We start from the raw sequence: 11,599 nt of genomic DNA, 5'->3' as shown, positions 1-11,599 counted from the left end.
CAATTAGCCTAGAGGTCGATAATTTCAAGTTTGGTGTAGAGTCTCAGAGATGTTATCAAAAATGGAGACTCTTTTCATCTTTCTAATTGTTCATCCTTAGCACAGCTGAATTTTCATCCTCAGGTTTGTTGCCTCATGATTACAGAATGGCTGCCACAGCTCCAGGCATCATGTTCACATACAACTGCAGTCAAGGCAGAAGAAGGCGCAGGCATCTCTCTCTCTCTCTTTCTTGGTCTCACTTCTTTACTTCAGGTGCAATATCCTTTCTGTAAGTCTTCCCTTTACAACTCATTAGCCGGAAGTGGGTCATGGGCCCACCTTAAACGAACCAATAGCAACAGAGAATGGAATTACCGAATGCACTCATGTTTACCACTTTTGGGATGGGTGAGGACTCACCTTCCCTGAGCATGTTACTGCCTGATCAAAATTGGAATTCTATGACCCAAGGAAGAAAGAGATATTATTGGACAGAGACTGTCTGCCCTATCTAGGATAACCAACTTGTCCCAGTTTTCCTGGGATAGTCCCAGTTTTAAAATTGAAAGTCTTACATCCTGGAACCCCCCTCAGTTCTGCACAAATAAGATAGTTGATCACCCTAATGCCATCTCCCAAGACTTTCTAAATTAGAATCTCTTGGCGGATGAGACCCAGATCTTGCAAATGACATTTTAACGCTCTTCCAAGATGATTCTAATGTATGGCAAAGTTTGAGAATCACTAGGCTTTGGTTTCCATGAAGCCAAAAGGGGGGTCCAGGGTTGACATATTCTCAGCTAATATCAGGGCAGGAGGAAATCTCAGATGAAATAATACAGGTGCAACTCAACACTGGGGACTCTCACAGGGTCCTATTGAAACCCAAGCCTTGAGGGGTCTGGGAACTTCGAATTCTACCCAGCCTGTTCCTTGTCCCTGCTGCTAGAATGGACAGTCTAATTCAGAGTCCCCTCCTCTGGGAGATTTTGACACCCTGCGCCAACTCTGTCAGCCCCTTATCACAGAGCCTTGGGATGCCGGCCTTACGTGGCTGTCCCCATGGTGGATCATAAGTTCCCTTAGGACAGAAGCCCCATTTGAAGCCTCTTCTATCCTGAGCATCCAGCACCATGTGTAGCTTATCTTAGTCATTAGATAAATGTGTGTTGAGTACATGAATGCATGAATGAATGAGGAGGCTGAATATAAAGATAAATTCTGGCCACTAGAACCCAAACCAACCCTAGCCAAACGCCTGGAGCCTAGAAACCTCCCTGCCTCACAGTGAAGGAGCAGGACTCTGGGTGGAGCTGGGGTCAAAGTCTTCCCCTGGACACTAGATGACCATGCCCCTGCCTCCCTGGCTCAGGCTTCCCAGGCTTCTGTGGGAGCAGCGTGTGTCCCAGTGCACGGTGCTGGGTAACTTTCCAATGGTTTGAGCTCATTACTCATCATTAGGAGTCCTGGTGTCTGGAGTTTTCCAGGTGATCAAAGCTTCTCTGTCTGGAGCTGTCAGGCAGGCCCTGGTGTCTGTCACCAGTAATCTCCCGGCCTCACCAGGCAGACAGTTAAGTAACCCAGGAAGGAGGGGATTTGGTTTTTAAGCTCAGGTAATTCAGCCTGACACCCTGACATGCAGACAGTGGCTCTGGCTCTGCCCTGAGGAGGTTGTCCCTGGTTGGCGGGGTGTGGGCTGGTGGGAGTGGTAGCTGATCTTCACTTATGCGGGGTTATGCAGGGTTATTTTAGAGCCACTGGGTACCCTCCCCACTCCCCTGCTCTCCTCAGAAGGGCTGGGACTGGGAAGGAGAATCAGCCACTCATGCAGCAGCTGGTACCCACCACCCCCTCCTGCAACCTTGTCTATTCTCCCCCAGAGATTTGCTTCCAAACAGTACCCCGATCCCTTGCTCCCCAGAACCAGGAACTCTTGATGGGTTTTTTTTTTTTCTGTCCCTGTTCTTGGGCTGGACTCAGGGTCCAATTTACTTTCCTAGCCTCAAATCCCTCAACAATACCCACCATCTACATCATTGCACAGAAAGTGTGTTGCAGGCCTGAACTCCAGAGTCAGACTGTAGGGCATGATACTTGTGCAGGTTCTGACATTTCAGTAAAGATCATGAATTCCTTCAATGATGGGGGAAAAAATTAAAGGATGCTTAAAATAATTTGCAAATATTGCATTTCTTGGTTCAAAAAAAAAGTCGAATTGAAAAATTTGGTCTGGAAATAATTTTTTTCTGGTTTTGCACAAAAGCTTTGTGGCAAAAAAAGTGTGCTCATCCCTGCCCTATTCAGTGCAGCCTCTACCACTCTTTTTCCCAACATAGAAAGCAATATAGAAAGTCTATACAGGTAAACTTCAGGAGCTTATTAGTGTGGAAATGGAAATGGCTTTGCTAAAGAGTTATACATGTCCAGATATAAGCTTCACATTGGTCATTTAAGAAAATTAGTGTTGAGAGAGGGGATAGAATATTGCACCTCCCAAGACTAGCAGTTGGGGTGATGCCAAGCCCTTCCCAGCATGCTCTTGGGATCACCGTGCTGGTCCATGGATTTGGCGTGGTTCTTTTTCACGCAGACGTTCCTGCCCTGGCTAAGCTCTGTGCCCCGTGGACGGGGTGGATGGTGCATGTCAGACATCACCACTCCTCAGCCTGCTTCACAGGGCCCTCCTGGCGCAGTCCTAGCCTCCCAGGCTGGAGAAGGGCCAGCTCCAGCCCGCTCCTACGTCTTCAGATCCACTCCCATCAGGATGTTTTACATATTTTAATTAAAATGCTGCCCTGGGCTGGCAGGGCCTCTGATAGATGGCTCTAATCCGAGTTGCAGGGTCGCAGTGGTGTGAAACATGGTATCCGAAGACGCATCCCTGCTCTGGAGAATGTTTTGGCTCCCACCTCTGGAGGTGGGTCCTCTCAGGTTCCAGGTGGAGAGGCGATCCCAGCAGGCAGTGGGCAGGTAGCAGGCAGTAGGCAGGTGGCAGGCAGGTGGCAGGCACATCCAAGGTTGGCTAAGGTGGGGCTGAGAGGAAGAAGAGTGGAGGTAGGAAAACGCTGTGGTTGGGTTCCGAGGACCAGCTGGCTGGTGGGCTGGGGATGAGTCCTATTCTTGCAGACACATAGCCCTGTGGACAGTCCCTAGCAGTGTCAAATTATGACAAATGGCATGGGTAAAAGTTGCTGGGTGGCAGCTGCCGCATCTCAGAGGGAAGCAAGTATTTTTAGCACTGTGCCTTGGGGCTCTGGAGATGGGTTAATTAATCATGATGAACAGCACTGAGTTTTGTTCTTGATCCTAGTCCTCACCCCACGTCCAGCCTTGTCCCCATTCCCCAGACTGGAATAGCAGCTGCAGAGGTGGGAATCATGCACTGCTGGAGCAGCCCTGGGTAGCCCTCACCCGGCACTGGGGATGCCATCCCCTGCCTGCCCCCAGTCCTGTGCCCCTCCTCCCCACCTCCTCCTCCTGCTCCTCCAGCCACACGGGCTCCTCCAGGTACCTCCAGCCCATTCCTGCCGCAGGCCTTTCCACTTGCTGTTTCTTCTCGAACGTTATCCCCAGGTCTTTTTATCCTTTCTGTTAATGTCCTCACCTCATAAAGGCCCTCTGTGAGCCCACACCCCACCCCAACAGGCTTTCTATCACTTTCCCCTGCTCATTTCCTTCTCCGACTTAACATCAGCCCAAATTATCTTGTTTGTTGATTGTGTACTTCACTGTCTCTTTCCATTGAAATGCCAGCTGCTTGAGAGCAGAAGCCTTCTCTTGTTCTCTCTCTTGAATCCTTGTTGCCAAGCTCAGTGTACATAGGGTAGGTACTCAGTGGAGGTCACTGAACTGATAAATGATTGGATGGATGGATAGGTGGATAGATGGAAGTTTGGATGGATGGATAGGTGAATAGGTGGAAGTTTGGATGGATGGATAGGTGGATAGGTGGAAGTTTGGATGGATGGATAGGTGAATAGGTGGAAGTTTGGATGGATGGATAGGTGGATAGATGGAAGGCTGGATGGATGGATAGGTGGATAGATGGAAGGCTGGATGGATGGATAGGTGGATAGATGGAAGGCTGGATGGATGGATAGGTGGATAGATGGAAGGCTGGATGGATGGATAGGTGAATAGGTGGAAGGCTGGATGGATGGATAGGTGGATAGATGGAAGGCTGGATGGACTGATAGGTGAATAGGTAGAAGGCTGGATGGATGGATAGGTGGATAGATGGAAGGCTGGATGGATTGATAGGTGGATAGATGGAAGTCTGGATGGATGGATAGGTGAATAGGTGGAAGGTTGGATGGATGGATAGGTGGATAGATGGAAGGCTGGATGGATGGATAGGTGGATAGATGGAAGGCTGGATGGATCGATAGGTGGATAGATGGAAGTTCAGATGGATGGATAGGTGAATAGGTGGAAGTTCGGATGGATGGATAGGTGGATAGATGGAAGGCTGGATGGATGGATAGGTGGATAGATGGAAGGCTGGATGGATGGATAGGTGGATAGATGGAAGGCTGGATGGATGGATAGGTGGATAGGTGGAAGGCTGGATGGATGGATAGGTGGATAGGTGCAAGGCTGTCTGGAAGACCTTTTATGGGCCCATCTGGGAAGATGCTGGGTGTGTAACAGCGTCCTCTCCCCAGCCAGTGCAGCCGCCATGGGAGGCACAGGACCAGAGGATTCCAGGAAAAGAGTGGCTGAATAGGGCCAACAGCTGTCCTCTCTCCTTTACAAATGTCCAGACGCACACTCTTTGGGGTTTGTGACAGACTACTCTGAATTCTGGTTTGTTTGTTTTTTCACAATTTTTTTTTTCTTGGGGATGGGGAGAGATAGACCAGTTTTAAGGGACTCCTAGTCGACTTTCACTGCTCTGCCCGAAAGCTGACATTAGTCGCTCTTTTGGGGGGATTAAGCATGGTCCTTTCACTGAATCATAACTACTCTTTGTGGAAGACATAGTTGGTTGCCCATCCTCCCTTCGTCTTGCTTGAGAGCAGAACCCCCATTTGGTCCTGGTATTGGGAGGCCTATGCTCTGGGGATGCCTGACCCAGCACTAGCCCAGGAAGGGAACCATAATTGGCCTGAGTCAACTGCGGCTGTGTCACCCCCAGACGGTGATTGGGTCAGAACTGTCCTGGGAATGCGACCCTAACTAACAGGATGTGAGGTGCTCCTAGCTTCTGAGGGTTCTCCTCACTTTAAAAAAGTTTCATAAAGGAGTACATCTGTGTCATGTCTCTTTTCCTGATCCTAAAAAGGATCAAGGTTTATTTCACTAGCAGAGGTGAAGGCACATAACAAGGGGCTGGGAAACCATGTGGTTCCCATCGGCAAGTCATGGGCTGGGTCCCCCAGGAATGATGCTCAGACCCAGTGGTCCCAACCCAGGGAACTATGAAAGCATGCCCACTACTGAGTCCCATCCCATTCAGGCCAACTCTGATTCTCAGAGGGAGGGACCTGGATCTCTGCAGGGTTGACACGCCCCTCCCGTCCCCCATCATCCTGAGACAGGGGAGTCTGAGAACCACTGAAATAGACCAGGGACAGGGAAGCTCTTCTGAGAGGGGGGTTCAAGGCCCAGAGGCGCCTTGCCAGGAGATGTCAGAATTCCTCTCTCTTGACACATTGAAGGGGCCAAATGGATTGGCTTCTGGCTTTCCTAGAATATATGGAGGGAAAATTTGTGAGGAAGGAACAGTCCTCAACTTTGGAACTTCTTGAAGAATATTCAGAATGCACACATTGAGTTGTCCTCCTGAGAATCTTGCCCTGAAGGCTTGGGAGGCCACCATGCCTGGGCCCTTCTGCTGCCAGCGCTCACATGCTGTCAGCCTCTGCTGTGCTCCTGTGGAAATACTGTCCCCCCCTCTGGTTCTGAGGAGCAAACTGAGACCTCATTAAAAAACACCAGGGAAATTGAGAAATTGCTTTTCGTTTTGACTTTTGCTACTTTTCTTTCACAGCTCTGGTTGTGACTTCCCCCATTCCCTGTGGGAGACAGAGACAAGGAGGCAGAGAATCAGAGAGAGAGAGAGAGAGAGACACACACACACACACAAAGAGACACACACACACACAGAGACATACATACAGAGAGAGAGAGAGAGAGAGAGAGAGAGAGAGAGAGGGGCAGAAACAGAACAACACTCAGAGAATGACAGACACTGGAAGACAGAGACACATTCTCCCTTTCACTAATTGAAGATATATTTATTGAGAACCTACTATGAGCCTGACACACACAAGCCCCTTAATTAAACATGCTACAACATCACACGTTGTTTACATCATCTCCCAGTCCCCATCTGGCTCTTAGGTAGAGGTTGCTGTTTCCACTAAGACCAGTAGGTGTCATCATGTCAGCGGGAAAGCCAGGGGTGCCTGGGATTTGAGAGTCACCTACAAAAATAAATTCTATCTCATCTAGTCATCTGAGTGCCATTACGTGCAGGGCACCAGGCAGGACATGAAGGTACATGGGGTGAGAAGCACATACTCTCTGTCCTCATGAAGTTTGCTGTGACATCAGGACCTGAAAGGACAAGGTCCTAAGTCACAAAAAGAGGTAGAAGGCAGCAAGTGCTCCAGGAAAGATTTAACCAAAGGACTGTGTGCATTCTTTGAATATCAGAGACCTTAGAGAAGCCATCTCCCACCTTCTAACATTACAGAGGAGGGAATAGTCTCAGAGAGGAAAGGTGATTGGCCTGGGGGTCACACAGCAATTCCAGACTCTAGATCTTCTGACTCCTAGAACAGTGCCCTTTTCACTAAGCATTCTGTCTCAATTATTGAAGTTGCTTTTTCCATCTTACAATTCAAAATTTCACCTTGGGGCTGTCCAGATAGCTCATTTGGTTAGATCGTGGTGCTAATAACACCAACATCCAGGGTTTAATTCCTGTACTGGCCAGCAGGAAAAAAAAAAAAAAATTTTTTTTTTTTACCCTTAGTTTAGTCATGAACCTTTCAGAAAATGTCCTCCCTGATGCCTACTGCAAGGCACCCTATAGATCAATCTGCATCTCAGAGAAGGCAGCTGCCTTCATCACAGGCCCTGCAGTGCTAGAGTTGGCTCACACAGGCTCCAGAGAGTTGATTTTGTGTATCTTTTCTCAGTGACATCATGTTAGTAGGTTGAAATTGGCTATGGTGGGAGTATTTACACCATAGAAAATGGCAATAGCTATAAATCAGAACTTTATTTATTTTTTCCCCCAGAGAGCTACACACACTGAATTAATAGCCCTACAGAAATTTATTTCCTTATAGTCTTGGAGGCTGGGAAGTCCAAGATCAGGATGCTGACACTTGGCAAGGGCCTTCTTGCTGTAGAAGGCATCATATGGCTGAAGGGCAAGAGAGGGTGAGAGAGAGACAAAAGGGGACTGAACTCATCCTTTTATAAGGAACCCTGTTTTGAGATAATGACATTAATCAATTCATGAGGGCAGAGCCCTCATGGTCCAATCACTTCTTAAGACCCCACCTCTTAATACTGTTACAATGGCAATTAAATTTCAACATGAGTTTGGGAGGGGACAAACATTCCTACCATAATACCAGATTTCTCGTGAATACTACAGTGGGTGCTGCCCCGTGGCTGGTGTCACTAATCCCACAGAAACACCGGAAGGAACGAGTTTGGGTGAAGAGATAAGCAATTCAGCTTTGGATGGATTGAATATAAGCCTCCTTTCAGAGGAGACGTTTAGATTTGGAGCACAAGAAAGAGGTCTGGGCAAGAAATTGAGGTCTTCAAGATGGAGGTTTGTTCTTGACTAAACCAAATGTAGACTAGACAGAAATATTTTCCTTTGTTAGAATAGTCAGGTAAAAGGTGCAAGATTCACCCTTCTATGTGTTTTTTCTCATATTTGTAAATATTAAGATGTGCTGGGGGACCATGCATTCTTGCTCAAACTTGTTCCCTGGTCTTAGTACATAGTGAGCACTCAGTGAGTATTTGCTGAATAGATATGAGTGACCCATTTTTACCCTGCACATACTGAATCAGCCACTCCTGTGGGCCTAAGTACATTTCTCACAACTCCTAAGATTATCTAGAATGCTGGCTTCATTTTAGAGTATGGATTGGAATCAGAAATTACTCTTTTATCATTTCAGAGTGAGAAGTGGGATTAAGCATTATCTCTTACAATGCCCTTATTTTACTGGTGAGGTACTGAAGCCCAAAGACCTTTCTGAGGCCATCCAGGCCCCTTGCTAGGGTGGGAGACCGCCCAGTCTTTGCAGCCAGTGAGCCTGGCCTGGCCTGACTTGCTTGGCCCGTGTACTACTCCCTGCTCTGGGACTTGTTTGTCCCCCAGGTTAAAGGAGAGCTCCACTCTGGTTCTGGAAGGGTGCTGAGTTGATAAGAATCCACATCTCAGAAGGACAACTTGGGTACATGAGCAGACACAGCTCTAGGTGAGCAGCCAAGGAGGCTACAGTATGCAAATGAATGGATTGTGGCTTTCCTCCTGGTTGGCTGAAAGGGTGCTGACGTCACAATGTGTAGGTTTCTCCACTCCAAATGAGTGTGTCTCTAGTTGAAAGAATTCACTGACCTGGCTGGTCTCCTGGTTCCCTTCTTTGTCCAACCAGGAAGAGAGACGATGGAACCCCTCTATCAGACTGGGTCCATTCTCATGAAGGTGAATACCTTACAAGGAAAGAAAATGGTGGAGAGCGGCCTCCAGTCTGGAGACTTGTCCCTCTCCCAGTCGTGGCCCTCCTGCCTCCCACCGCCGGCCGAGTTGGAGATCCTGCAGCAGAAGGTGGCCGGGGTGCAGCGGGAGCTGGAGGACTTTAAGAAGGAGGCGCTAAAGGCCATCCGTTTCCTGGAGGACGCCTTCTGCGAGCTGAATGGAGCCCTGGCGCAGCAAGAGGAGCAGGCGGCCCGCGTGAAGCAGCGGCTGAGGGAGGAGGAGGACCGGGGCATCGTGCGCAACAAGGTCCTCACCTTCCTGCTGCCACGCGAGAAGCAGCTCCGGGAGCACTGCAAGTGGCTGGAGTACCTGCTGCTGGGCCGGAGCCGCGTCGCCAAGAAGAGCCAGGTAGACTGAGCCTCCTGGGCTGCACTGGCCAGTTCCCAAGTAGAAGAATTTTTGAAATGGAAGGACAAACCCTAAGTCCCCACCCACTTGCTTCCTTGTCCCCATTTCTGTTGCTTTTCCTCTACCTAAATAACACCTTGCTGAGAGGTGACAAGACTTCAATATTTTGGGGCTGAAGTTCCATTTGTCCAGCATCAAGGATGGAGGCATCCCACAATACTAAGACAGACACCTGTAACTTTCACCTTGAACTGTTTTCCTGTTTGTGATGGTGATATTGCTCAAATGTATAACATTTTTTTTTTTTGTACATTTTAAGCTGGTTGTGTTGAACTGATTTGCCTTTCTTTTAATGACTCAAGACTCTCAGGATTTGTCACTGAATGCATGGCCCACTTAGAGGGGTGCGTCATTTGCCCATGCACTAAAACGGCCCCAGGTTCCTCTGCTTTTGTACTTCTTATCCTCACCTGTTGGGCTTTTCTGTCTGCTCTCACTGTTAGACTGCCATCTCTCACTTTTCTTTGCTGCCTTTGCCCACCTCTGTTTCCATCTAGTCCGTAGACTGGCCAATCAGATTGACAAAGCTTATTAAGGACTCTGATGGTTGGAACTCTCTGAGCTCTAGAGCACTGATGATGGGACGAGAATGTGGTGAAACTGGTTTCCATGTTTGACCCATGGAGCAAAAATGTTGTTATGGTGCCCATTCCCTTCATCAGGCCATGCACACCTACTCCCTAAGCACCTTTGGAGGTGAGCAATGTTTTCCCATGGTACAGGGGGTGGGGGTGGGGGACTGGCTGCAGGAAGGTAAGTCCTGTGCTCAAGGTCTCCACACTAGTAAGTGCAAGACTGTGGTTCAAGTGTAGATCACCTGTGCTCATTCATCATCTTGCTGCCCCCCCAAATCCCCACCTCCCCAGTTTTAGAACCACAGCAGGCTGTTCATGGTCCTGTCCTTCTGGAGGGTTGAGGTTGTCACATAGGTGATTTGGGGGTTCATTAGCTGTCACTGTACCTTTTATTTCCAATTAGCCTTCTGTTTCATCGATTCACATATCCTCTCTCTGGTTCCCCCTAAATGTTCCCAGGCAGCAGGGTTTCTCCTCTAAACAGAAGAAGTTAGGTGCCTGGAGACCAGAGCCAGTGCCTAAGCAGAGTTGGGTCTGTCTTTCCAGCTCAGGATTGCTCCTGACTATTACAGCCTGTTCCATACCCTCTGTCTATTACAGCCTCATCCTCTCTCCTGTTTCTTTCATAGAATTTTTCCAAGCAAGATCTGAACATCTGGAACCCCCAAGGTGAACTTCACAAAAGGACCCCGTGACCCATGGTTAATTACAATATCCATCTGTCTTAGTCTGTTTTCTGTTGCTTGTAATAGAACACCTAAAATTGGTTTATTTATAAGGAAATGAAATTTATTTCTTACAGTTTTGGAGACTGGGAAGTCCAAGGTCAAGGGGCCACATCTGGTTGGCTTCTGGTGAGGACCTTGTGCTGTGCCATAATGTGGTGAAAGGCATCACAGGCTGAGGGCTGAGCATCCTCACTCAGGTCTCTCTTCTTCTTATAAAGCCACCAGTCCCACTCCTGTGATAACCCATTCATCTATTAACCCATTAATCCATTAATCCATGAATGAATTAATCCATTCCTGAGGGCAGAGCCCTTATGACCCAGTCATCTCTTAAAGGCCCTTCCTCTCAATACTGCCACATTAGGGATTAAATTTCCACATGAGTTTTGGAGGGGACAAACATTCAAACCATAGCACCATCTGTCAACCATGTACTCTCAAGGGCTGTATCTCTCCTCTAATTTTAGGCAGTTTCTACTTTAGAAGGTTTAGCTGAAATAATAATAATGGGTACACTAGCAATACTAATATTACTAATATAATAGCTTACAGTTATCAAGAACATGATGTATTCCAGGCACCATGAAAATACGTTCTATTATAAACTTCACTTTAAGATTCTGAGGAAATCAAAGCTCAGAGCAGGTAAGTAACTTGCCCAAGGTCACAAAGCTGGTAAATAGTAGAGTTGAATCTAGGAGTGTCTAACTTTAGAGTCTGTGCTCTTAACTACTATGTAGTATTTTTGGAAGCCTTACGGATGTATGATAAACACACTGAGTGAACAAAATAGAGTGAACTGAAATTGGCGAGGCATGCTCTGGGAGAAAGGATTATTTTGTGGGGGAGACTCCTATACCCTAAACTTTGCAGGGGATGCCTGCCTGTCTGGGTATGCATATGCATCTGAGAAGAACTTGATTGGCTAACTATAAGAAGAGGCTTAAAAATTTTCCTCTGCCCTATGCAGATGAAACTAGATCTATTGCTGTTCATAAGAAAAAGGATTTGAGTCAACTATGGGTTCGTCATGTAATGCAGCTGCCCAGGAATGACGGTGTTCATGGGGATTCTGAGAAGAGAGGAGAGACTGATGCTCTTAGACCACATCTGGGAGTCGTCTGTGTTAGTTCTGGCTTGATATTTTAAGAGGGTCTGAGACCACC

General features: G+C 47.7%; 1 protein-coding gene across 1 annotated transcript; it reads left to right on the top strand.

Moving 5' to 3' along the window:
- The first annotated feature begins 8,629 nt into the window (after nt 1-8,629).
- Nucleotides 8,630-9,079, top strand: CCDC182 (coiled-coil domain containing 182). Its single transcript, XM_063109767.1, has one exon. The coding sequence runs from the start codon at nt 8,630-8,632 to the stop codon at nt 9,077-9,079; it is 450 nt and encodes a 149-aa protein (XP_062965837.1).
- Nucleotides 9,080-11,599: the final 2,520 nt, after the last annotated feature.

This window comes from Cynocephalus volans, chromosome 10 (assembly GCF_027409185.1).
Source record: "Cynocephalus volans isolate mCynVol1 chromosome 10, mCynVol1.pri, whole genome shotgun sequence".
Lineage (NCBI taxonomy): Eukaryota > Metazoa > Chordata > Mammalia > Dermoptera > Cynocephalidae > Cynocephalus > Cynocephalus volans.
This window is presented reverse-complemented; position numbering and strand designations above follow the sequence as displayed.